Below are 27,793 nucleotides of genomic sequence, written 5' to 3' on the forward strand. Positions count from 1 at the left end.
GTGCGCGTTGGTGTGTGTGCGCTGGGGTGTGTGTTGGGGGGGTGTGTGTGTGTGTTGGGGTGTGTGTGCGTTGGTGTGTGTAGGTGTGTGTGTGTGTGTTGGCACGTGTGTGTGTTGGCGTGTGTGCGCGTTGGTGTGTGTGCGCGTTGGTGTGTGTATGTTCGCGTGTGTGTGTGTGCGTGTTGGTGCGTGTGTTGGTGCAGAAGTAAGCGGATATGTGGAGATGGAGCCCAGACAGCGAGTGATATGAAATAAATAGGTGAGCAAGGAGAGTATGCACAGCAGGCCATGACAGAAGGAAAAACTCAATAATAGATAATTATAGCTAAGAGTGAGAAAATGGGTTGGCTGTGCTGAATACAACCCATATATCGTGATAATGGGCCTTGGAGTACGTGAGAATGGGTGACTGTGCTAAAGGCAACCCATGTCATTGCAGGACTGGGTGTGGGTGGGTAAAAAAACATGGAAGAACAGAATCAGGCTGTAAAGTTACTGAACTCAATGTTACGTCCTAGAGGCTGAAGGTCCCCGAACTGAAAATGAGATGTTGTTCTTCGAGTTTGCACTGAGACTGTGGAACACCACAGCAGGCCTGTGACAGAAATGTTGGCCAGGAAACACAGCATTGAACTGGCAGGCCACTGGAAGCTCAGAGTCATTTTTGCAGGCAGAGTCTACGTTCTACAAAGCGGTCCCCAAGTCTGCATTTTGTCTCCCCAGTATAGGGGAGATCCCATTGCAAACAGCAAACAGAGTCAACTAAATTGAATGAATTACAGGTATATCGCAGCTTCATCTAGAAGGTTTGTCTGGGGCCTTGGATGGTCAGGAGACAGAAGGTAAATGGGTAGGTATTACATCTTTTGTGATTGCATGGGAAAGCAAAATGGGAGTGTGAGGAAATGTTGGGAATGGAGGAGGAGTGGACCAGAGTGTCCTAGATGAAACAGTCCCTGTGGAATGCTGACAAGAGAAGGAAGGGGAATATGTGCCTGGTCGTGGTCTCCCATTTGAGGTGATGAAAATGGCAGCTTCCAATCTTTTGGATGTGGAAGTTAATGGTGTGGCAAGTGAGGACTAAACCTTTAATGAGGTTCTTCCCATAGCTAATTGGGTTATTGCACTCTATGTGGTGCTAAATTGAATTAACCAGAAAAGATTTCAAGTTCAATCTCCAACCTGTACCAAAATGGCTGATCTTTCAATTACTTATTGAGCTGATTAATCAATGATTTTCCTTATGTTACAAGATCAAGACAGAGGATATTTCCAGCTGATTTTATAGTTTTTAGTTCCATTTCGCAACCCTTCTATGAATGAAGCAGCCCATTCTTTGACAGAGAAATGACAGGTAACTTTTACATGGCCTAAGCACTGAACATCACTAACAAGGGAAGACTGAAAGAACTGCCCTGACCCCCTCAGTACTGTTGAGTTCGTAATCATCACATCATCCAAGCTAACCATTGACCAGAAGTGGACCAGCTGTACCATCACTTAGACTACAACAATGACCCTCCAACCTTCTTCCAAGGTTCAAATGATAGATTTAATGGAATATTCATCACTCATTGGACTACATGCTACTTCAAAAACATTTAAGAAGTTTGATACCATCCAGGGCAAAGCAAAAATTTGATTGATGCCCAGTCATTAATATTCACTCCCTTCACAAACATGCATTGCAAGTGTATGATAAAAATGACAGTAAATCATATTTGTCTTATGTCCACTTAAATAGTAAAAAACATCCTGCAGTACAATTATAGATTTTGCCCTTCCAATATTGAGTTGCATAAGGCACAATTAAGAGCTACATAACACACTTATAAACCAAAGATAGTGACAGATCTATCAGTGTGGGGAGCAACTTGTGGTGATACAGTACCACATGATTTAAATATGTCTAGAAATATTACGTTAACACTTTTTGAAGCAAATTTTATAAATTATTGATTGACCATGCTGACAGGTTAGAATATTGTCTATCCCTTTAGATACAGTTTGGTAAAACCTGAAAAAAGACACGATAATGAAGTGATAAAATTATTGTTCAAAACTGATTTACTTCATGGACCCATGAGTTATCACATATTATAGATGATTTTTATAGGCATAAAATTATTAGAAATAAAACAAAATGGTGGATTTCCTTGCTGTTGAACAAAGAACTACCTGTAATTTAAAATTATTAAATACACATGCAAAACTCCTCACTGAAGGCAATTCTTCTTGCGCTGCATAAGCTAAAATTTTATCAGTGATTTTGATTTTCCCTGGAAAATAGTGCAGCCAAACTCCCTTGTATCTCTTCATATTATTGCTATTCTGAGGGCTATAAAACATCTGATCACGGGTGGATAGCTGAGCGAAGGCTGCATGGCCCTGATTTTAAACTAGCTCATGGAGACTCAAAACAACAGTTACTACAGCTGGGAGCAAACCGTAACCTTAAAAGAATAGATTTCAAAACCATCAAAATTCCTCTTTCACAGTATTCCCCTCCGAGCCCAGCCATAAAATTGAAAGAATTTTAAATCCATTTAAGTCACACAAGGTGACAGCCAGACTCCGAGAATTAGTCACCATATTTATTTCTGGGCCCATAAAAGACTCAACAGCACTCTGGTTTATCTTTTGAAATGTAATTTCATGTTACTTTAAGTTTTGATGATCTTTAGCTGTGAACAGATGCAGTCCAACAAGAATGCTGTTCCTCTGGAATATCTTCAGAAAGAGCAGGTTATAGATTTTTCATGAAGTGCACAGAAACAAAGCCATAGCTCCACATTAGAGGTATTTAAGCAGGTCTGAAGTATGACAAGTTTGATTTGTTGAATTTCCAGTTAAAAACCCTCAAGCTAAAGTGTACCATAAATCCAAGGAGAACACCCACAATTCAAAATAGAAGTAACTGCAGGCTTTCAACTACATGTTGAGTATAGATGTCACAGGCTTTATTGTGCTGTGCAGCTATAATCATCTCCCAGGCTATCAGTCCATTACAGCAGATGTGAATTCTTTAATATTATTAAATCTGATGCTGTATCCTGATCAGTGTCTGAGTGCGATGCTTAAAGTCTTTTTGATAATTAATCTCTGTGTCAAGATAAGATAGTCCCAAGATAGAGTAAATAGTCGTGATATGATCTGCACAGTTAAGACCCAGAGGATTGCAGCATTTACACCATTTCCAGAACTGCTGGTAAAGGGGGTCGGCGTCTTTGTTGTCAGACTTACAGAGAGACCAATTACAACTCAAGCTGATCCCAATGGGAATTTACTACCAAATTGCAAAGGCCAGCTGATATTACCAGCCTATTTTTCTTCATAAACAGATGTTAAGAACTAGAAATACAAGTCTCTTACAGTCTACTTAATTTGTGTATTTTCCAGGAGTCTTCCTTCAGCACCTGTCACTCAAGTTTTTAAAATGACTATGAAAGAAGTACAATGACTTTGTTTAAAGCTACAGCGGCTCTCTGTCTACTAGATTACAGCCTGCTTCTACAACAAACACATTTCCCTGAAAAAGATATTCCTCACACACTCCTGGAATGCATTTGGATAAGTATGCTATGGGAGTGCTTACAGCTCTCACCTTTGGTCTTTGTCCCTAAATAGATAGGAGGAGTGAAGGTCACCACTACAAATATATAAAATGTGCTCAACAGTAACAATCCTCACTGGGCAAATTCATACATGAAAAATGAGCCATACAGGGAATTTTTTTTCAAAAGGTAATGTTCTACCTGTATACTGAAAATATTGCCATGGGCCACCATATGAAACCTATGTATTGTATAAATGTGCACAAAGAAAAGGGATGGTTAAATCTAACAAATCATTGTCATCATTGTATCATGAGTAAAAACTTCCTGCACACAATTCTTTTTAAATGTTACATGGGCTCGCTATATTAATGAAGTGTGATTCAAACTGGTTGTTTAGTCTGTCTACTGGATAAAGGACAACACCGGCGCAGATTATGTATTTTGGGATTTCACTAGGAGCTGGCACCAGAAGTGTTTCTCACCTACTTTCACACAAATAGCTCATTACTCAGGGGTCAGTTTGTATAAAATGTGTTCCAGATTTGAGGAAGATGCACCCTTCACCCCACATTTCATCTTGTTCTTCCTCTTACTCAAAATTCTGATCTAATGAAGTCCATCTGTTCCAGAATCGTTATAACCCTTTTCAATTTTATGTTTAATTCCATCACATGCAATTCATCAGTGTTGTATAAAAGGAAGTCTTGGCATTTATGTGGCACCTGATTATATTTCTCAGATTTATGATCAGGTGAATGCTCAATTATAAAATACAGAGGCTATTGTTATGTAGACAAACCATAAAAACCTCTATTCTCATTTACAGTTCAACGCTAATTCTTGCTTATTTACTATGGTAAAATTAAACTAAAACAAAACAATCACACATTCAAAGCTTGAAAATCATCAATTACAGTAGTAAAGTTATTAACAAGAAAAATAATTTGTCAGCAGTGTATCCAGCCAGATGTCATTAAATCACATTCTCCAATTATTTATCAGCTGCACTTGGTAACTTCTTATCCTTCAAATGTTTTAACTTTTTTTTACTTTGTTCCACCCCTCTTGGCTCTGCATTAAATCCTCACTGGCTATACAGCAACAGCCCCTTCCCTCACCCCTCCCCATCCTGAACCATATATCAAGTTTCTACTCAAGAAATCTACTTCTTTTCTTCCCTCACAAGTCAGCAGCCACAGTGATTATAACCTTCATCTCCATTACCCATCCCATTCTAGTCTGAATTTACATTTCTGCTGAACCTTATCATCCATGCAAACTCGACTAGCAATATATTACAGACCTCTCTCCAACGTTGCCTAGCATCTCTAACCCTCCACCACCACCAAGACAGTCTAATCATGTCACAAAAAGAGAAATTGCTGGAAAAAACTCAGTACATCAGGCAGCATCAGTGGAGGGAAAGCAGAGTTAATGTTTGGGTCCAGTAACCCTTCTTCAAGACTTCAGGTGTTCCAGCATTTCTGATATTATTTCTGATTTCCAGCATCTGCAGTTCTTTAGTTTTTTGTTCAGTCTTATCATGTCCTTATGTCTCTCATAAGACATAAGCCCCCAATTCTTTCAACCGCTTTGCCTTCTGCACTAACACTGATTACAAAAAATTTCAAATATCTTCAAACAGATTTCTGCATTTGCTAAAGGACAAAAATAGTGTCAAACAAAACTACAAGTGCAGGTCTAACAAAGGTCACAGATCTGTCTTCACAGATGCAACATGATCTACTTGGTATTTCAAGCATTCTCTGGGTTTCATCAAGCGATAGATCAAGGTTCAGTGTTCGAGAAAACCATAGGTGAGGTTTGACTTGATGGACAAGGGGTAGAAGTGTGGTGGGGTGGAAGACCAGACACAACAGAATATTTGGACTCACTCTTATCCTTAGTCAACAACAGTGCATGAAAACAAGGTATTGTAAATACTAAAAATCTGAAATAAAATCAGAAAGTACTGGAGAAACTCAGCAGATCTGGCAGCATTTGGGCAGAGAGAGCACAGCTAATGTTTCAAGTCCAGTATGACTCTTGCTAGGAACTGAGAGGAGCTCAAAAATGGTGGTTTTAACGCTTGTGATAGAGGAAGAGGAGGAGGAGGAGGAACAAGAGGAAGAGATTGTGATGGTGCCCAGAGCAAAAGACAAAGACAGTGATAATGATGGTAAAGGGGTGATAGGTATGTAAAACAGGTGCAAATGTTAGGCGTGGAAAGGAGAAAATGGGTCCATTCTGCTAAGAGCAAAGTCACAGCCTGGGAAAGTTGTTGCAGGAAAATTGGAGAACAGAGGTCATACTCTGAAGTTGGGAAAACTCAGTATTGATCCAGGAAGCTGTAAAGTGCCCAAACAGAAAATGAGGTATTCCTCCTCCAGCTTGTGTTGAGTTTTGTTGGAACGCTCTGGCAGGACAAGGACGCAAATGTTAGCCTTATTGACATGCAAGCAACTGGAAGGTTGGAAACATTCATGCAGATAGAGTGGACGTGTTCCACAAAGCAGTCACCAAATGTAAAGGATATCATATTGTGAGTAATGAATACAGCAGACCAGACTGAAAGAAATACAAATAAAACATTGCCTCACCTGGAAGATGTTTTTGGAGCATTGGACTGTGAGGGAGGAGGTGGGAATGGACAAGTGTTATAACTTCTATAATCACATGGGAAGGTGCCGGAGCATGTGAGGAAGTGTTTGGAGTGATGGAGAGTGGACCAGGGTGTTGAGGAGGGCATGGTCCCTGTGGAATGCTGACCTTCCATCAAATCATACAATTACCTCAACGCATTTTCTCACACCCACTTTTTATAAAGACTCTAAGTTTACCAGTTTCTTCATCTCCATCACATCTGTTATGATGATTCAACCTGCTATACATACAGATATCTCTTCCTTTATCTTCAAACAAAAAACAGCCCCACCACATCTCCAACACTGTGGTTGACAAGGTCCTTGACTGCAAATATCCCATTCCCCACAATTCTGTTCTGCCCACTTCTCCTCCAACCAAAAGCTATTTCTGGGTTCTCCTTGTCCCACCCCACCAGCTGCTACTTCAGTGGATCTCTTTCCCTGTTTTCACTCCTTTAACTTGATGTCACAAATACATTTCCCTTTTCTGAATATACTATTCCTTTCATGACACCTTGGGTCACTCCTCCGTCACGCCTAACACTCCACAAAACATATCCATTCATGTGCAAGAGATGCAACAACTGCAGCCCTTTAACCTCCTTTCCCCACACCACCAAAAGCCTCAAACACTCCTTCCAAGAGAAACAGCAACTTTCTTACAATTTATTCAATTTATTTTGTTTATTTCTATTTAGTCACTGTATTCTCGACTCATGAAGCAATGCCCTCTAAATTAAGGATATCACATATGAACTGGGAGATTACAGAATATGCAGTTTAGTTCAATACAAAAGCACGGCCCTGTCATTTGTCATTTTATGTCTCTAAGCCCACTCCAACTCTGACCTTTCAGTCCTTGACCCATCACACTAATCACATTGTTCCAAAGAAGTTCAACGTAAGTTTGAAATCCAGAACTGCATCTTTCATTAAGAACTTGACAGCCTTTCAGACTCAACTTTGAGGTCAATAATTATAACCACTTTCTACATTTACTTTCCTTTTTTTAAACATTTTTATGTTATTTTGTTTTTAGGATATAACTGTTGCTGATGATCCCATGTTCTTATTTACGCCTCCTCTACACACATGCTTTGTTTCTTTCCTTGACCAATTGTTTTTGTGTTTTGAAATCGAGTCTTTCTTGCCTCCCATTCTGTTGGAGCCTTCTGTTTTGGTGTATTCTCTTTTTCTCTGCCAAACTTTAAAATGGTTGCATCTCAAAGTACTTCTAATTCTGACAGGAATTAATCTGAAACCTAAACTTGTCTTTATGATCCATAGATGTTGCCAGCTCTATTCAGTATTTCAATGTTTATTACATTCACAAACCATTTCATTAGTCATCAAGAAACCAACTTCCAACTTCATTGTGCAACAGTTGTAGTGACAGCTATACTTTGAAGTAGGGGCAAAAGGGTTAGGAAGAGCAAGAGTGGTGAAGAGAGTTGACATGCTCTTCATCTGCACAAAGTCACATATGGTCAGTGTCTCAAATAAGCTCGCCTTATCAAACTCCTGGCGTCACATGCGAATTCCTGTTTAGAGCTGTGGCCAGAGGAGAAGTATTTGAATCTGGTGGCTCAAAACCAGTCTGGGCAGCAACTACTCATCACCCTTAGTTGGCAGCTAACGAGGAGGAAAATTCTGATTTTATATGCCCAAGAACACAGATTGTGTTACATTAACACCATGCAAGCGCCAAGCAATGAACAGCGCCAAAAAGAAGAAATCAAGCCATCAACTTTTGATGTTCAACATTATTGTCATTTCTAGATTCCCCACTATCAACATCTTGGGTTACCAAAAGCCTAACTGGACTCATCATTTAAACACAGTGGATACAAGAACAGGTGAGAGGATAGGCATACTGAAGGGAATAACTCAACTCTTGACTCTCTAAAGCCTGTCCACCAACTATAAGGCACCAGTCAGGAGTGTGATGGAATATTACCCACTTGGCTAATTGAGTACAGCTCCAACACTCAATTGATTAGCACCATACCCACAAGCATCCACTCCCTCCAAAATTGATGTTCAGTGGCAGCAATGTGCACTATCTACAAGATGCTCTGCAGAAATTCGCCAAAGGTCTTTAGACACACCTTCCAAGCCCGTGATTATTTCCACCCAGGAGGACAAGGGCAGCAGATGCATAGGAACACCACCACCTTGTGGGTCTACCTGTATCACATGGACTTCAGTGATTCAAGAAGGCAGCTCACCACCACCTTCTCAACATCCACGCCCCACAAGTGAATGAATTAAAAAGAAAACCAGGGTAAAACAGTCCATGTGATTGGCACAACACTCACAAACATTCACCTCCATCACCGATGCTCAGTGGCAGCAGAGTGTACCAATCAAAGGTGCACTGCCGGTATTCACCATGGCTCCTCAGACAGCACCTTAAAAACCCACGACAACTACAATCTAGAAGAACAAAACCAGCAGATGCAATGGGAACATCACCTGCAAGGTCTCCATCAAGTAATTTCCTTTCCTATCTTGGAAATGTATTGCTGTTCCTTCATTTCACTTGGTTAAAATCCTAACAGTAATGCAGGTATACCTAGACGAAATGAACTACAGAATGCAGATTACCATCACCTTTTAAAAAAAAATCTCAAAATTTGAAAACAAGATAATGTCATTATAGGATAAGTGAACTTGCTCCAACGTCAATGCCTTCATCCATCCCTGAACAGTGACTTCATGCGTAATATTTGCAATTGGATCTGCAACTCAAGATTTGGTTCAAGGTCATTTATGAGCTGATGCCAACATTGATGATGAACAACTGGCCTCTTTGCTATCACTCATCCACCAAAATGTCAGGAAAATCTATCATAATTTGAAGTGGTAGAAAGATTTAGGTGCAGTGCCTTTTCATTCAAGGTGCACTGTATCTATGGAAAATGAATAACTATTTGTCAGCATTTTGAATGTTTACCTCTATGGGTCTCACTAGAATAGATCCCTGTTCTGCTAACAAGGCAGGGAAGAAGCTCCAATTGATTTGACTGGACGTATTGGGAATCATGGCTTTGTTATGAACTGGAACTGAGTGTGAGACCATTCATTCCAGTGCACCCAACACTCAGCAGAGATGCTTTGGGACACAGTGTAGAAAGACCCGAGAAAGATAGTTTTGAGGTTCTGTATATTATATTTAGAGAATGTCAAAACTTTTTTTGTACAACTTTTCAATGAGGAGCATTCTGCATATTAAACATCTTCTCTTGGAAGAACTCTCTCCTTTACAAGTTAGTACGACAATTACTATTGTTTGCTCACTTCAACACTGTTTGGTTTTTCTAGTGAGGTCAAATCCAGGGAAAAACTATTTAGGGAACTGTTTTATTTCAGATTATTGAGTCTGTCAGGTCCCAACTGGAAGCGGTGTTCCTCTTATCCGTCACTGAATTAATTTATGAAAATAAATCCAACCAAAACATTATTAGTCACTAAGTCATTTTTCCACAGAATTTACAATATATCAAAGAATATGAACATCTTGGAACTAGATGATGTTGCTAGCAGCAATGTCTTACACTCGTAATACTGAGACTTCATAACTTTCCAGTGAATGAATAGGATCTAATTTTAGTGACGGCTGTATCAGTTTTTCAATTTGCATTACATATTACATAATACATTGCATGATTAAATGGTAATATTGATTTGGAGAAGCACAATAAATCAGTATACAGTACCATGATCTATTAGTGTAATAGCATTGGGCTTGGTGAATCGGTTAGCTTTTAACACTGTAACACATAACTCCAATCTGATAGTATCATACTGCTGTGATCATTCAATCTATCCCTGACTTTAAACATACCTGAATTGTCTGTTTGTTGACTTGAAGTTTCTGGTTCACCAAAGTCAATTGAGCTGTTAATTTTTGATTGTTCTGTTTCAGTTCATTTACAGTGTTTAAGGCTGCTTTTTTTCCGTTCTGAGTAACAGCAACCTGTTGCTGCAGTGATATTAGACGCTGCTGTAAGGCAATGATCGAAATGCTCTGCTTTGGCACGGCAAGCATTCTGGTTTTCTGTTTCCTCACTAAAGTTTAAAACAAAGAGAACAACAGATATTGTTAATTTGAAACACTCTCCCCTGTTTTTGCAAGGGGTGACACTTTTTAACCAAAGTTACTTGACAGAATTCCGATTACTATGCTATGTAACTGTACTAAATGTAATCAGTTAATTGCAGAACCAAAGCAAAATCTTACATGGGACTTTATAAACACAAATAATTGAAAATGAAATAATCATTTGCAATTTACACATTTCAATAAGATATTTTGTTTACTCCAAGAAAGGAATGTTTAAAGTCTGAACAGAAAAAGTAAGTATTACTAACACAAACATTAATTATGACCAACATGAAACCTATAGGCCAACATTAATATCAAAATTTCAAATTAACACCATCTATTGTTTGAGATACAATGGCAGGTTATTTTTCTCCAACAGTGATTCATCATTCTCCACAGCTGAAAAAGAATTCCAAGGTGCATTACTGAGAGGAATAAAAACATACAGTGCAAAAAAGTGCAAGTAAAGAAAAGCAATCCTCCAGTCAATAACTTTGAAAGCTGCAATTAAATTATTTGTTGATTATTTAAATACTAATTAACCTCACTGCTTAAACATTAATTAACCTCCCCACAAAAAACGTATTCTTTGGACTTGCATTTGGATAGTACTTTTAATGTTGGGAAAAGTCCCAAAGTGGTTTGCAGTGGCCAAAGGAGAAAATATTTTAAGGGATGGTACAAAGCCAAGTCAAAGAGATCTGTCTTAAGGATATGGAAGAGTAGAAAGGTTTGGTGTGATTGAGATTCAAGATTGAGATCTTTATTATCAACAGTATAGTCCCACTGGATGTATGAACAGTGGACTGACATAGGTTGATGGTGCTGACATCAGAGAATGGAGACATTTAAAGAGTTAAAATTAGGATGCTCCATAGTTACAGAGATAAGGAGGGGTGAAAAATTTTAAAAATGTAATGTTCAGGGATTGGGAACAAATGCAAAACTTTGAGGAGAGGTATGATGGACAAGCATTCCTTATTGTAAAAGGGACACGGGGAGATTATTTCAAATAAGCTGAGCTTTACAAGAATAGGTAAATAGCTAGCAGATCTTGATGTAAACGACAGCAATATTACCAAAGTGTAAATAAATTGACTTGTGAGGGAAATTAAAATGTGGGAAGCTCAGATCTATGACAAAAAGGCAACCGTAGGTGCGAGCAGGCTGGTTCAACCTGTGACAGTGGCTGAAGAAGGAGTTGAAATTGGTGGCAACAGTAGAGTTTCGGATAAACACAGAAGGAAATGACCTGATTCTTTTCAGTGTAAAATTGGAAATGTTTATGATTTATCTAAGTCATGATAATAAATCATACAGAACAGTGGCAATGGGTGCTCAAGAGTAATGATGGAAAGGTGGAGCTGGGTGCTGAAGTCAAATTCATGACTTTACTTGATGTTGCAGAGGGGCAGAATGTAGACGAGAAAGAGGAGACAGCCAGGGATGAATTTCAATGAGTTTAGAGTCTCTCAGGGTGGTGGTATAGGCTACGAAGAGAAAGCCCTCACAATGAATCTTCAAATAAGAATGAAATTCAAAAAAGATTAATCGTACTGAGCCGGACAACAGAGAAGATGCTTTAAAGATAAGTATACAATAGTTGTATTGCTAGTTTGAAAGGGTCAGGAGGATAGAATTAATATGGAGGATGTGTTTCTTTTTCTTTTTTGCATATTCACTTTTGACTTGGGAAACAGAAGCAAGATAATTCCACTAGTTTGAAGGTCAATAACTAGAAACTACAAATTTATCAACATTGAAGGTAGGAGGAGAGGTTAGAACTTCAATATAAAAAGACACCCCTATCATTTTTACTGGTGCACCATGCTGCCCCTCATCTGAATCAAAAATCTGGCTAACTCTTGCTTTTTTAAGAACATGAAACTTGGGATAAAATACTATAAAACGACTGCTGCTTCTAGACTTTACTGGTCCAACAGATTCCTCGCTGGCCTCTAAACTTGCACCCTCCATAAAAGTGATCCAGAACTCTGCTGCCTGTCTCCTAACTCACACTAAGTCAACTATGTTTATCATTCATGTGCTCTCTGACCTATACAGGCTTGCTGTCTATCAACAGCTCAATTTTAAAATTCTTGAAATTGTTTTCCATCCCCCCATGGCCTTGTCTTTCCTTACTTATGCAACCTTCTCCAACTCTATGATACTTTGAGTTAACTGCACTACACTAATTCTGGCCTCTTGAGCATCCTTGATATTCATCACTTCACCAACGGTGGCCATGCCTTCAGCTCAAAACTCTAAAATTCCCTCCCAAAACTCGCCACCTCTTATTTCTTCTTCAATGTTCACCTTGAACCCTATCTCTACAACCAACCTTTTCATTATCTATCCTAATATCAGCTAAGTAGCGTATTGTCAAATTCTGCTTAATAACACTCTTGTGCAGAGCCTATGGCAGAAGGTGCTATTATAAATACAAGTTGCTATTGTTCTTATACAGACAATTCAAATATGGTAAGCAATTTATCTTTAATTAATGGATTTGTAATGGATTTGCAATGATGGTCTCTCAGGCTGCATTGAAAATTGCACTATCAACCCCAACAAGGAAAAGCACAAGCTGAAAGAATTAATCCTCTCTCAAAACTATTAAAGAAAAAGCTGCAAATCAAGTCATTAGATAATTATTAACAAGCTCAGAAATACAATTGACACCTGAGTTTAACATTCCAGCACACAAAATAAACAGCAGATAGAGTTAATTAACCAATGTTGTAAGGTTACAAAGACAAATTAGATGTGTCAAAATAATGACTTTGAATTCTAAATTTAAATTAAGATCTGTAACTAACACTGATGAGATTAGTTCAGTATTATATTTCTAATATAATCAAGGTTAACAACATTCGACAGTCTATTGAAGAGATTACAGTCTTCTTTCCTGAAGTGAGCAATGCTTTTATCATCTCATGAACTGATTGCTTCACTTGAATCTGGGAAGATGGGATTAGTCTTCTGGGGTATTAGAGTGAAACAGATCTGTTTGCAGAGGTACTTACCTCTGCTCCTGGCTTCAGTTTTTGTGCTGGTAGCAATATTTGCACCAGAAGAGTGAAATCTCACTTTTGCCTTGAGCTTCGTAAAATTTTACATCTAAAATGAAACACTTACTTGGCTGCTTCTGTGTTGAATAACTATGTAATCCTAATTTCCGTGACTCTCACTTTCTCTCTTACAGATATTAGATAAAGAACTCCTGCTAACAAACTATAATAAACACGATTACAAGTACTACAAATACTATGAATATAGCTATCTTTAGTATCGAAAAGACATCAGCTTGAACATCCCTGATTCAAAGAAACTATCTTGACTTTATTAACCAATCTGACTTACACATGTGGGGTACCTTGCCTCTTTTGTGTCAGTCAGATCACACAGCCATGTTGCTCACTTGATAGCTTTCAAGGTAATGAAGCATCATAACCTTGTGTTGGGAATTCAAATATAAATATTTGTGGACTCGGTGGAAAACTGGAAGATATGAAATTGTTCGGGCACTTTCTGGATTGAAAAGAATTTCTAACCATGTGTTTTCTTGGAAGTGAAGTCAACAGTTTAAGTCAACAAGTGGTTTACCTGCTTCTTACAGAAATCAAATGACTTTGGGGGAGAAAACAAGCAAACCTTTTAAGGAGACACAAGATTGGGATTATGGCCATTAATTGCCAGAAAAACTGGTTTTCTAAAGGCTTTGGATGCCTCTCTGATGATGGTTGCCCAGCAATCTGTTTTCTGTTTTCACAGATCTAAGAAGTCATAAGAAAGAAAACACCAAGAACTGTAAGTCTTTCTCCCTGTCTCTCTCAAAATTTTCTGAGAACTTGATAAAGTTTCCAGACAACAATATTTCTTATTACTTTTAAAATCATAAAATGTGAGCTGTTGCCACTTTCCAAATCTTTGTATCCAGACTGATTTCAATCAGAACTGAAGATTAGTTTACAACTGTCAGCAATTCAATTTCATCAACAAGAAACCCAGTGGGCCATGCAAAGCCAAAATACTATCCTTTGTTTGCAGACCTTTGGAACAGAGTTCTTTTTTCAACAAAAAAAAACTACTCTCTACAGAGACTGTTGGCATTTGTATTGTGTAAATGTGGCTGTATTTGAAATTAAGGTGCTATAGTTCTAATTCCAGATCATAAGTTAGGTATGAACCAGTGTTTGCAATTTGTTTTAAGAATAAATTTTGTTTTACAATAAACAGATTATTTTGAGTTCATTAAAGAAGCCTGGTGAAAGTCTCTTTTAGTTTGGATACTCCTTCAAAAGTAAATAAATTGGACATTTGGTGATTCTATCAACACATTTACACTAAAAGGCATCGAGTTTGACTAGCAGTACATTGCTCTTGTAAAGGTCACAACACAAGAATGCCATGAGGTGCGTTCACCCTATAGATTCACACGTTCTCACTGAAAATCTCTCAGAACCCAGGTAAGGCATGATATTTTTACCAAAAGAAAACTGAAATTTCTGGAGAAACTCAACAGTTGCAGATGGTATGGGAAAGAGGGAATGACAATGCTATTAGGCAAGAACTGCAGAGCATAAATTGGGAATGGATGTTGTCACGGAAATCCACAATAGAAATGCGGAGGTTGCTTAGGGAGCACTTGCTACAAGTGCTGGATAGGTTTGTCCCACTGAGGCAAGGAAGGGATGGTAAGGTGAAGGAACCTTGGATGACAAGACATGTAGAACATATAGTCAAGAGGAAGATGGAAGTTTACTTAAGGTTGGGGAAGCAAGGATCGGACAGGGCTCTAGAGGGTTACAAGGTAGCCAGGAAGGAACTGAAGAATGGACTTAGGAGAGCTTGAAGGGGGTATGAAAATGCCTTGGCAGGTAGGATTAAGGAAAACCCCAAGGCGTTCTATGCTTACGAGAGGAACAAGAGGATGGCTGATCAGGGATAGTGTAGGGACCTTGTGCATGGAGTAGGAGAAGGTAGGGGAGGTCCTTAATGAATACTTTGCTTCAATATTCACCAGTGAGAGGGAAGTTGTAGTTTGTGAGGACAGCATGAAACAGGCTGATATGCTCAAACAGGTTGATGTTAAGAAGAAGGAAGTGCTAGAAATTTTGAAAAACATGAGGATAGATAAGTCCCCTGGGCCAGACAAGATATACCCAAGGTTACTATGGGAAGCAAGGGAAGAGATTGCTGCGCCTTTGACGATGATCTTTGCATCCTCACTGTCCAGGAGTAGAACCAGATGATTGGAGGATGGCAAATGTTATTCCCTTGTTCAAGAAAGGGAACAGGGATAATCTTGGGAATTACAGACCAGTCAGTCTTACTTCTGTGGTGGGCAAATTATTGGAGAGGATTCTGAGATAGTATTTATGATTATTTGGAAAAGCACAATTTGATTAGAAATAGTCAGCATGGCTTTGTGAGGGGCAGGTCATGCCTCACCAGCCTTACTGAATTCTTTGAAGATGTGACAAAACACATTGATGAAGGCAGAACAGTGGATATGGTGTATATAAATTTCAGCAAGGCATTTGATATGGTTCCCCATGGTAGGCTCATTCAGAAAGTAAGGAGGCATGGGATTCAGGGAAATTTGGCTGTCTGGATACAGAATTGGGTGTTCAATAGAAGACAGAGGGCGGTAGTAGATGCAAAGTATTCAGCCTAGAACTCGGTGACCAGTGGTGATCCGCAAGGATCTGTTCTGGGACCTCTGCTCTTTGTGATCTTTATAAGTGACTTGGATGAGGAAGTGGAAGGGTGGGTTAGTAAGTGTGCTGATGACACAAAGGTTGGTAGGATGTGGATAGTGTGGTGGGCTGTTGTAGGTTGCAACAGGACATTGACAGGATGCAGAGCTGGTCAAAGAAGTGGCTGATGGAATTCAACCCAGAAAAGTGTGGAGTGATTCATTTTGGAAGGTCAAATTTGAATGCAGAATACAGGGTTAATGGGAGGATTCTTGGCAGTGTGGAGAAACACAGGGATCTTGGGGGTCCACGTCCATTGATCCCTCAAAGTTGCCACCCAAATTGATAGGGTTATTAAGAAGGTATATGGTGTATTGGCTTTCATTGGCATGGGAATTGAGTTTAAGAGCTGCAAGGTTATGCTGCAGCTCTATTAAACCCTGGTTAGACCACACCTGGAAAATTGCGTTCAGTTCTGGTCGCCTCATTATTGGAAGGATATGGAAGCTTTAGACAGGGTGCAGAGGAGATTTACCAGGATGCTGCCTGGACTGGAGGGCAGGTTTTATGACGAAAGGTTGAGGGAGCTAAGGCTTTTTTCATTGGAGCGAAGAAGGATGAGAGGTGACTTAATAGAGGTGTACAAGATAATGAGAGGCATAGAGTGGATAGCCAGAGACTTTTACCAAGGACGGAAATGGCTATTATGAGGGAGAATAATTTCAAGGTGATTGGAGGAAGGTATAGGGGAGATGTCAGAGGTGAGTTCTTTACACAGAGAGTAGTGGGTGCGTGGAATGCGCTGCCAGCAGTGGTAGTGGAATCAGATACATTAGGGACATTTAAGCAACTCTTGGTTAGGCACATGGATGATAGTAAAATGTAGGGTATGCAGGGTAGTTTGATCTTAGAGTAGGATAATAGGTTGGCACAACATCGTGGGCCGAAGGACCTGTACTATGCTGTCCCGTTCTATGTTCTAGTTCTGTAATACCAGCGGAGAGAAAATAGAGTTAACATCGCTGGTAAGGAATGTTGTTTTGTTTTGTTCACATAAATGTAGATGATTCAAATGTTATCAATTCTTTTAATTTCCTAATGTTCAGTGTGATCGTTATTCCATTTTGGGAAACCATTTAAGGCATATTTACTATAGATTTGTTATGTGCACTTGATTATATGATATTGCATATATTTTTATATGTACTCTATCTCTTTGGAGGTTGGATTGAAGTTTTGACTGAAAAGTATGAAGAGATGAGGCCAAATTAGAAAGACTACAATGCAATTTTCATATGGTTATTAACTAATTCCCTGTCACTTCACATCTCATAATAAATTAAATGACCCCAAACCCATTGTGGGATGAACGCAGGCACAACTTTGCAGTGCTGAACTAACTAGAATGAATCATTTCTCCTTCAGGCTGTTTGTTTTTACATCTCAGTTCAGAGTTTGATGCAGCAACAGCATGAGATATAGAGCAAGAAAGAGAGAGAGAGTGCAAGCAAGAAAGCAAATGGGGGGGAGGGATTGAGAGAGTGAGAGAGAGAGAGAGAGAGATAAAGGGAGAGAGATAAAGAGAGACAGACTGACTTTCATTGTTTCCTATCCTCTGCTGTGTGATAACGATTAGCATAGTCAGACGCAAAGTTGCCAGTAAGAATGAGAAATCCTCCTCACTGGGTATGGAACCACTGATCATCTTTGAAGCTAAATGCCTTTCTGAGTGCATTGGTAAAGTCATTGTTGCATTTAAACTGCCATTGATTGGGCTCAACAACCCCCTGCAATCTGAAAACTAATGTAACACATGAGAATGGAAAATTTTCCATTTGGTTCATCCAAAATTCCTCTTAATATGCCCAGCATGCTGGAATGATTTGTGTATGTCTAGTAATTAACTCTTTGTAAACAAAATGTGACCTTGCATCAATACCATAATAGAAACTAAAATCTTTCCCAAAACAAACAGGTAAAATTTCCAACTTGCTACATTCTTGATGGTGCTCAACGACCAGGAGTGATAGTTCCATGAATGTCAGTAAATTTTCATGTTAGTTCTACACAACCCGATAGAATCTCACACAGCACCAGGACGTATAGTCCAAAATTCCAATTGATGTTATTTAATTCCAACTGGATAAACTCCATAATCTCAGAAGATAAGAAACTCAGATTCCTTAACCATTTATGTTCACACTTATCTTTACATTTATGATATGGGTCATATTCATTGAAGTCTTTCCGGAAGATGTTTCCTTGCTTTCATTGACATCTGCTGTATGTATCTTGGGAGGAGAGCAGCATTCATTGTTTGAGGTGTATTAATTTTGAATTAATGTCTTCTTTTCAAATTATTACCAAAAGTGTTGTCCATCTTATGTTCTGAAAAGATAACCTTATTTATCAATAATTCAATGAATTAGAGAACAAAGGAGGTCAACTGTACTGGCTTGATAGGGTTACTTGTCAGAAACAATGATCCACCAATCCTCCATTCAATTCCATTCTCCTTTCCTCAATTATCTATTCAGTTACTTCCTAACACTTTCATTTTGGTTCTGCTTTTACCTACAGAGAATTTAAAATCCAATGTAAATCTATAAATTTTCCTAATCATTCTACCTTTCTAATGTTAATTTTGACATGGGATTATCTTTTGCTTCTGCATAATGCTAAAGGGTAGAGATCAGATCTCAGAGAATATTTTTACAGAATACAACATCACTGAATGTTTTATTCCATAGAGATACATAACCAAAGTTACTGCTATTTGTATTCTAATACAGGCTATTTCTGATACATCATTGACCAGGCACTCAAAGAATAATACAGCAAAATCCTATTCTTGATGTTGACATTGTAAGCTAATCGCATCCAACTTTGAAAGGCAGGCCCTTTGGAATGGGTAATGAGAGTGAATTGCTGGCAAACCACAAGATTATAGAAACCACAAGATTATATTTCTATAACTAACAATTAGCAATGTAATACATCTGGAAGCCTTGCATTCAAGAACATTGTTCAATTGGCCATTAAAACAATTATTACACTCATTTAATGTTAGAAAAAGTAACTGTTGCAATTCACAATTATTGAAAAATTCATACTTCATTGCAATACTTTTGTGAATACGATATTTAAAATTCTCCCATCCTCCTTCATAGTCACTCCCCTTGTACTTGGGATTTGTACTGTCTCTCTTTTATGCATCCTTTCCAGCATAACTAAATATTTGCTACCAAAGCTGAAAATGCTATTCTAAGTAATGATCTGAGCAATATAAAGCTAAGGCATAACTTGTATTAACTTGGATTTTATCAATCTTAGTGTTTACATTCTGGAATACTACTTACTGTCATAAAATTACTTTGCCACCAAAACAGAAAGTTTAGTCAGTGCTGAACTGCTATTAAAATGCAATGCCTGTACGGCTGTCTGAATCCATAAGGAGTAGACCACTGATTTTCTTCAGCCAAGGTACAAATGTCTGGATTAATTAAGGGGAGTGCTTCAAATAGTAGTGAACAACATAACTCTGCAGAGTAGCTATATCCAGCCAAGAGAAGACAGGCAGCAACAGTGAGCAGTAGAAGAGAACATTTACCTAGCTGTCACAGGACATGTTTTCCCAATGAATGGGTCAATCAACAATGGTATTAAAGCAAGCTGTAATATATAATGCATTCAGTGAGTGCATGAAACCATAGAACAGTTATAGTAAATCAAGCCATATAAAACTCGACCTTTGAAGCCTCAGAAAATCCATTCAAAATAAAAGTGAACTTGTAAGTCATGTAGAAAATATGAACTGCCAGAGCCTATGTTGCTGTAGTTGGTCACCATTTTAAAGTGTACAAAAAGTCCGCCAATTCAAATTAAGTCAATGCAATATTTTATTGAATGAGTGAATTCCACAAAGATACCTTTAATCACTGCAATGAGGATGTTATTTATTTGTGAGCACCTCTTGATCTTATTGGTTATATTGGATCAGAATATGTCTAATTCTAATAAGCTACATTCTTTGCATAGGCCATTAGGATTCTACACATTATCTAACAATTCTCATCCATTCAATGTTGTCATGACCAAGCACAAAGGCTCCAAACAGATTTTCGGCATGGTTTTATGCTTGAAAATTACCATAGCCTTTAATTTTGTTGCATCGACCATGCTGGCTAGTAGCACATGAATTTTACAATCTTGTGTCCGGCCATTTTCACCAGAACTGTTTTCGAATCTGTTCAGCATATAATCGTTTGTAGAGCACTGTCAATCAGACAATGGCTACTGATGATTTTGCACTGTCTGATGAATCCTAGAAACTGGTAATTTTGGTATATTGAGGGCATTTGGTAGCCTCTCAGTCATCTTGGTCTTGTGTTGTAACATTGGATATTTTTGTTCTATAAAGTGAGTACACCAACTAGCTATTGCATTAAGATTTTACAGGACTTCTAAAGTGTTTACAGGGTTTGATTTGGTACATACATTACATTTCTTGTGGCAAGGTAACTAGTCTGACAATTTGAGAAAATCCATTGTGATATATGCTGCTAAGAGTGGCTGGACCCTGTTCTCATGACGCATCTGATCTTGGCATCTCTTCAAAGGGGATTCTTTCTTCATGCATTCTCAAATCATTTCTCACTAATACTGAACTCCTTTGCTGCAGCATAATTATTTCAATGTTAGCAAATGTCATAACTTTTACCTTGAATCCATTTTTATGCTTTGTGCCAAAGGATCCATTTCAATTTGTCATTTGCTGCCCACAGTCTGTGTGTGTGTGGACATTATCATGGCAACACAATCCGTACCACTTGCTTAAGTCAATGCACCAACGTATAAGGCGAGGAAAACATATATTGGTGAGATGAGAAATTGAGGCTAAAACCAGTATAACATTTCTGAGCAAAAACAATGGGGTGGAGTCATCTATATGCCAAAGCAGCCTAAGTACAAATTGTGAAATAAGGAAAACGGGGTCATCTTTCACTCTGGGTCAAGTTATAGACAGCAAGCTGCTGATATCTGTACTCAATATAGTGAGTGACTACTGCATCGCTTTTCTATCACACAGCTCATATTAGCACTCAAACACATTTTTTCCCAGCTAGTTTAATCTGTGTTATTGGAAAATACCTCTTAGGCAGATAGACTATCAGTGTCAATAAAATGTGGGCTTACTAAGTTTGTGCCTATCACATGCTCCCCATGACCGGAGGGTGTATGATGGATGTTCATACTTGAATATTGACCAAATGGAGGAGGCATTGGGGTCTGTGAAACCAATGAGCAGGAGAAAAAAATGAAAAAGCGAAATCTGAAAAATCTACATCCTGAAACTTTAATGATTAAAAACGCATACAAGGACATCCAACAATAGAAATGGTAGGAACTGCCGATGCTGGAGAATCTGAGATAACAAGGCGTAGAGCTGGATGAACACAGCAGGTCAGGCAGCATCAGAGGAGCAGGAAAGCTGATGTTTCGGGTCTGCTGTATTCACCAGCTCTACACCTTGTTATATCAACAATAGAAATGAACAGTTTGACAAAATGCAGGCATAATATTCAAACTGTTTCTCGTTAATTTAAATATCTATCATATTGACCCTTCTTTTCGAGCTTAATCTGAAGTCATCCTTTGGATTTATCTATCTTTGCCTCCTTCTGATTCTGGTTAACATCTTCCTTTCAAAAAGAAAGTTTAAGTATGTCAAACGTTTTCTTTCCAATTGGGATCAATGCTGTTCATCTCTCTGCACAATTTCCAAAGTTGATCATACACTTCAGTACTGTAAAAACCAGATGTGAAGTGACAGACATGTTACAGAATTCTGTGTAACCCTTAGCAACATTATTGTTCAAAATGTAAATATCAACATTCCTTTCATTTTCTCAACTGCAACTCTATATTTTCCAGTGACTAATAATCTATCACTCAAAAGTTTCTTTCTAATTCTCCCTACACCTACTCCATATTAAAGTGTACTTCTTTATTCTAATGTCTGCAAAACATATTTTTCATGGTCGAATTTCACGTGCTATATATTGCCCCAACTGCATTGACTGTATATTTTGTGTACATTTGAAATCTTGAAATGTGTTATGTTGTGCTTGTACATCTTGTATACTCAACCAAATCCTTCGGTTTTGTTTACGCACACATTGGTGATAAACTCTAATTGACTGATTGGACACATCATCCTCTCAAAACAATACCTGAATAATACAAAAAATGCATCATTGCATGATTCAACCCAAACTAGTTTTTCTGTTGTTTATAAATCTAAAGACCATACATCACAGAAAGCTTAGATACATGGGACGGTTGTCTCCCACTAGCCCCCCACTCCCCAAATGTAAATTTTCTACACACTGCTAGAGGAGTCAAGAGCTTTTTTTTAAATAGGTAAAAACACAAAATCTTCTTTGATGTCTTGTGGCAGTGTATCAGAGGTATCTCCGTGTGACCCAGCTTGGGTCAATGCAGTATAGATGTATGAGCTCAGTCTTGGTGCATCATTTTATTTTTGCCTTAAGCCATTTACTGAGACATCAATTATTTACATTGAGTACAAGGCCAGAAGGATTGGCCAGTTGGGAGTTTGGTGTATGGAGAATGCTGCTTAAAGAAAGGTAGGCAGTATTTTTATTCTGCAGATCGATCTTCTGCGCACAACTGAGATAATCACACAGTACTCATCAGGAGGAGGGAATAGTTTGTTTGGGAAAAAGACTCTAAGTGCCAAGGCAGATGAAGTGCTTTTTATGGCTGCTGTTAAAATAGCATGTACAGAAAATGTGTAAAGAACTAATTTTGATTACTTTGTGCATGCGATATATACAATTCAGGGATAGGATGCAAAAGACAACGGAATGGCCCTTCACTGATTGATTCTTTGATGTGTTTGCCAGTAAGATGGTAGCAATATATAATACACATAGCAAGTCAACAGACCAACAAACTGCCTTCAATACTATAATCCTAAACAAACTAATTTCCAAACTCCGAAACCAAGGACTCTGCTCCACCGTCAGAACCTCCTCCACAACAATCCTCAACACCGGCGCCCCACAAGGAGGGGCATTCAACCTCCTACTGTACTCCCTGTACACTCATGACCGTGTGGCCAAATTTCATCTGAACTCCAACTACAAGTTCGCTGACGAAACCACCGGTGTAGGCCGGATATCAAACAATGATGAGACAGAATACAGGAAAGAGATATAGTGCTTGGTGAATTCGTGTAAAGATAACAATCTCTCCCTCAACGTCAGCAAAACTAAAGAGCTAATTATCGACTTCAGGAAGCAAGAAGGAGGGCACGCCCCTATCTACATCAATGGAGCTGAGGTGGAGATAGTCAAGAGCCTCAAGTTCTTAGGAATGACGATCATTGACAATCTGCCCTGGACCATCCATGTTGATGTGACAGTCAAGAAGGCACAACAATTCCTCCTGTTCCTCAGGAGGCTAAGTAAATTCGGTGTGCCCATAAGGACTCTCACCAAATTTTATAGATGGAATGTAGAAAGCATTCTATCTGGATGCATCATGGCCTGGTATGGCAACTGGTTTGCCCAGGACCATAAGAAACTACAGAAAGTTGTGAACACAGCCCAGACCAACACGCAAGCCAACCTTCCATCCACTGACTCCATCTACACTTCTCAATGCCTCGGAAAGGCAGCCAACATCATCAAAGACCCCGCCCACCCTAGTTATAATCTCTTCCAACCTCTTCCATCAGGCAGAAGATACAAAAGCTTAAACACACATACCACTGGTTCAAGAACCGCTTCTTCCTTGCTGTTATTAGACTTCTGACTGGACATCTCAAATTTCAAATTTTTTTGCATCTTCTTTGCAGCCATAACTTTGTATTCCATGCTCTGTTCAATCACCCTATGATCTTTGTTTGTTACGATCTGCCTGTACTGCACACAAAACAAAACTTTTCACGATACTTAGGTACATGTGATAACAATAAATCAAATGAAATCAAATCAAATGTGTCCAAACAACAACTACTTAGGTTGGTGGAAGGGCACGATAATTTTCACGCAAAAGATTAGGTCCTTACTAGAGGCCAGTGAGAGCATTTTCTCATTTTGATTAATGAAAGGGTTTAAAAATCAGGACAATTGTTTCATGATAAGTAAACGCAGGATATCGATTTGCATCTTTAAGACTGTGTTATCAAAGTGCCAAATTTAGCAAAACAGATTTAACAGTATCTCAATACTATGATAATAGTAAGAGTATTGTTCTCTAAAAAAAATTAGATCAGCTGTCCCAAGAGGTTTGAAATCAGGATATCAATTTTAACCTTCATCTGCCTTGGTGCTTCATTTTGCTTGTGCCTTAAGTCATTTTCTGAAAGGGACATATCCATTATTTATTGGGATTGAAACTTCAAAGGCAGCCATTCTTTTTATAGATGTTGATTACATACTTTGTTTTCCTACATTTCTAATTTCATCCTTTTCATTTTAATGAACCTGATTTAGAATCTGAGATGGTCTGGTGGGATTTATTTCCCACACTAGGTTCAAACCTACATAATAGATTCTAACCTGAAAGCAGTTGATTTTAAGGGTCATCTCAGAGGAAAAAGAAGGAAGATGTTCGGGGAGCGTATTCTAGAGCTATGACTTGAGACAGCTAAAGGAACAGCAGCCAAAGCTGGGTGAGACAAATGGGGAAACAAGTTAACACAGTGAGAGGAATGCATTGCTATAGGGGTTGCAAAGATCCAAATGGCTACAGAGACAAGGGAATTAAGGACATTGAGTGATCTTAACAGAGGATCCAAATCTTAAACCTGGGACATTGGAGGACTTGGAACGCAGGTAGGTAAATGAAAACACTACTGACAGGTGAATGGGACTGAGAGCAGGTTAGAGTGCTAGTAAAGTAATTTTAAGTCATCTTAAGTTTATGGAGAGTGGAAGCTAGAGACAAACTAAGAGAGTCTTGGAACAGAGTGGCTGAAATTTACAAGGTAGAATCCATTTATTAAAGAGAAAATCGTTTAAAAATATTATGTTAAAAATTTCAGAGATATTACCACTAAAGTTGGTAGTACACCCACTAAGAAAAAAGAAAATAATTTGCATAGTGTAGAGTACTTAATCATATTTAAAAAACTTTGTAGAGATTGTCAACGTATGCTAGAAAGTAATGGCAGCATTAGAAGCCAACCGTTAATACACCACAAAAAAAAACTTGTATTCATACAGTGCTTTTCACGACCACTGGCAGGCATTACAGCACTTTAGAGCCAATGAAGTACTTTTGAAGATATTGGACAATTGCAAAGGCTGAAGCTCCTATGGTCTTAACCACTGGTCTCTGTATCTGCCTCACTCATGGTGACACTCTCCCGTTCCCAAACACTGACCAAATCAGACAACCCAAGCTCGAGGAGGTGTGTTTTTCTCATGGTACTGAGAATTCAAGTAACTGTCCCCTTCCCTGATGCATGGCAGTGTCTGTTGTTCAACCTCCAGCTTAGAAACTCTGAGCCAAAGCTAGTCAAACTTCAAATATTTGCTTTAACATATTTGCTCTGGACCAAGGCTGCATTTGCACAGCACCTGTCCTGCCATCCTTAGTGTTTGAAGTATCTATTATCATTATTTTCTTCAATTATGTATTTAGTTAAATTTTTACATATTTTCTTAACCTTGTTACCAGTTGCTACTCTATGTTGAACCTTGGGAATAGAATAAGCTTAATCACTTACCAGATACCAAGTAACTATCTTCATCTCCTTAAAGCAGAATAAGAATCAATTCCTGAGGTGCTATAAGTTTTAGAAAAGCAAAAGCCACAAACTATTTCTTTTCCTTCCTCTGTTAACTTCCTGAATCACTTAGCTCTGGCATCCTACTGTGAGTCACACTCAAGTGCTAACTCATACTAAATTGGCTACTTTTATTTCAAATCTTTGTTTTCTCTGTTTTTCTTCTATCCAGAAGTGTTATCACAGACAATCAAGTTTCTCCCACTACCAAATTACCCATGGTATTAACAACCAGCACTAAATCATTCATGTCCAATTGATTAACTTGTATGCAAAGTCCATTAAGGGCAATGCAATAACAGCAAAGGTGAGGGATAAAGGGAAAGGGCAATATCAAAATGGTGCTGGAGGGGTAATTGGCTACTTTTATATAGTCCTAAGACAAAAGGGCCAGCTAACTATCAATGACGATCCAGTTTCAGCTGCTTCTTAATTAAGCTGCTCTTTTGCTTGAAGTCTTGGTAAAACTCTGCTTCAGGCTGGCAACTACAAATCTTCAACTGTAGATTTCAGTTGAACGTCAATTACAAACTGGATTAGCTTTGTGTAAAATAAAAACAAAACTTCCTTGCCTAATAACTACAAGGACTCAGCCCTCAGTAAACTGAGTTTGCTAGTTGATATTATAGCTTTTAGAACAAATGGGCTAGCTGATTTTTTTTCTTTTAATTTAATCAACCTGTTCAGAGATGTTATTACACACCTCTGGAGCAGGTGGAATGTGAACCCAGGTCTCCTGGTCCAGGAGTAAGGACACTACCACTGCACCACAAAAGGGCCCTTAAGGCACCACTGAGATTTGACATTTAGATTGCCTGTTTAGCAGGCAGGCACTTTAACCAATTACGTCACGGCAACGCCAAGGGCTAGCTGATTCACAGAATAAGGAAACAGCTGCTTTCTAAGTAAACTTAAATTAGAAGTTAAAATTCTAAGTAACATTCACGCCACACAAATGCCAGATGATGACCATCTCTAATAACAGACAGTCTAACCACTGTTCCTTGACATTCAGTGGTGTTACCATCACTGAATCCCCACTATCAACATCCTTCGAGTCACCAATGGCCAGAAACTCAAATGGACTCACCACATAAACAGTGGTTACAAGAGCAATTCAGAGGCTAAGAATGTTGCGGTGGTTACCTCACCTGCTGACTCCCCAAAAGCCTGTCCATCATTTACAAGGCACAAGTCAGGAGTGTGATGGAATACTCCACACTTGCCTGGATGGATGCAGCTCCAACAACATTCATGTAGCTTGACATCATCTAGGTCAAAGCAGCCCATTTGATTAGCATACGTCCACAAAGATCCACTCCCCACACCACTGACACTCGTTAGCAGCAATGTGTGTACTATCAACAAGATACACGGCAGAAATTCACCAAAGATCCATAGACAGCACCTTTCAAACCCACAACCACTTCCATATAGAAGGACAAGGGTAGCAGATACATGGGAACACCACCACCTACAAGTTCCTTTTCAAGCCATTCACCATCTGACTTGGAAATATATCACCATCTCTCCATTGTCGCTAGGTCAAAAATCCTGGAATTCCCTCCTTAATGTCATTGTGGACTGCAGGGTTCAAGAAGGCAGCTTATCACCACCTTCTCAAGGGCATCTAAGAATGGGCAATAAATGCTGGGCAGCTAGAAACACCCAAGTCCCATGAATGAATAAAAAGAAGACTGCTCTTAAGCTGCCACACTCAAACCCTTGAGAGGACACTGCCTCAGGCTGGCACCTACAGAAATTAAACTGCAGATTTCAGTTTAATGTCAGCTACCAGTTACAAACTAAATTAGATTTGTACAAAATAATATAGAGTACTAACTTACTCAAAAACTGCAAGCATGCAGTCCTAAAATACCAAGTAGTAAGTGAGCATGGCTGAAAAATTGGTATGGGAGAAGTGGATTCTGGTTTGTGGAGCACAGGCACAAAAGGAG

General features: G+C 38.8%; 1 protein-coding gene across 1 annotated transcript in view; it reads right to left on the reverse strand.

Annotated features, from left to right (window-relative positions):
- Positions 1-27,793, reverse strand: part of LOC109936206 (centlein-like) — a 211,266-nt gene that overhangs the window by 179,285 nt on the left and 4,188 nt on the right. The window contains exon 2 of the mRNA XM_048595425.1: positions 10,050-10,273. Coding sequence (XP_048451382.1) covers positions 10,050-10,253 — 204 coding nt within the window. The 5' untranslated portion in view covers positions 10,254-10,273. The remainder of the gene's footprint in view (positions 1-10,049; positions 10,274-27,793) is intronic.

Source organism: Rhincodon typus, chromosome 3, assembly GCF_021869965.1.
Source record: "Rhincodon typus isolate 14 chromosome 3, sRhiTyp1.1, whole genome shotgun sequence".
NCBI classification, from domain to species: Eukaryota; Metazoa; Chordata; class Chondrichthyes; order Orectolobiformes; family Rhincodontidae; genus Rhincodon; species Rhincodon typus.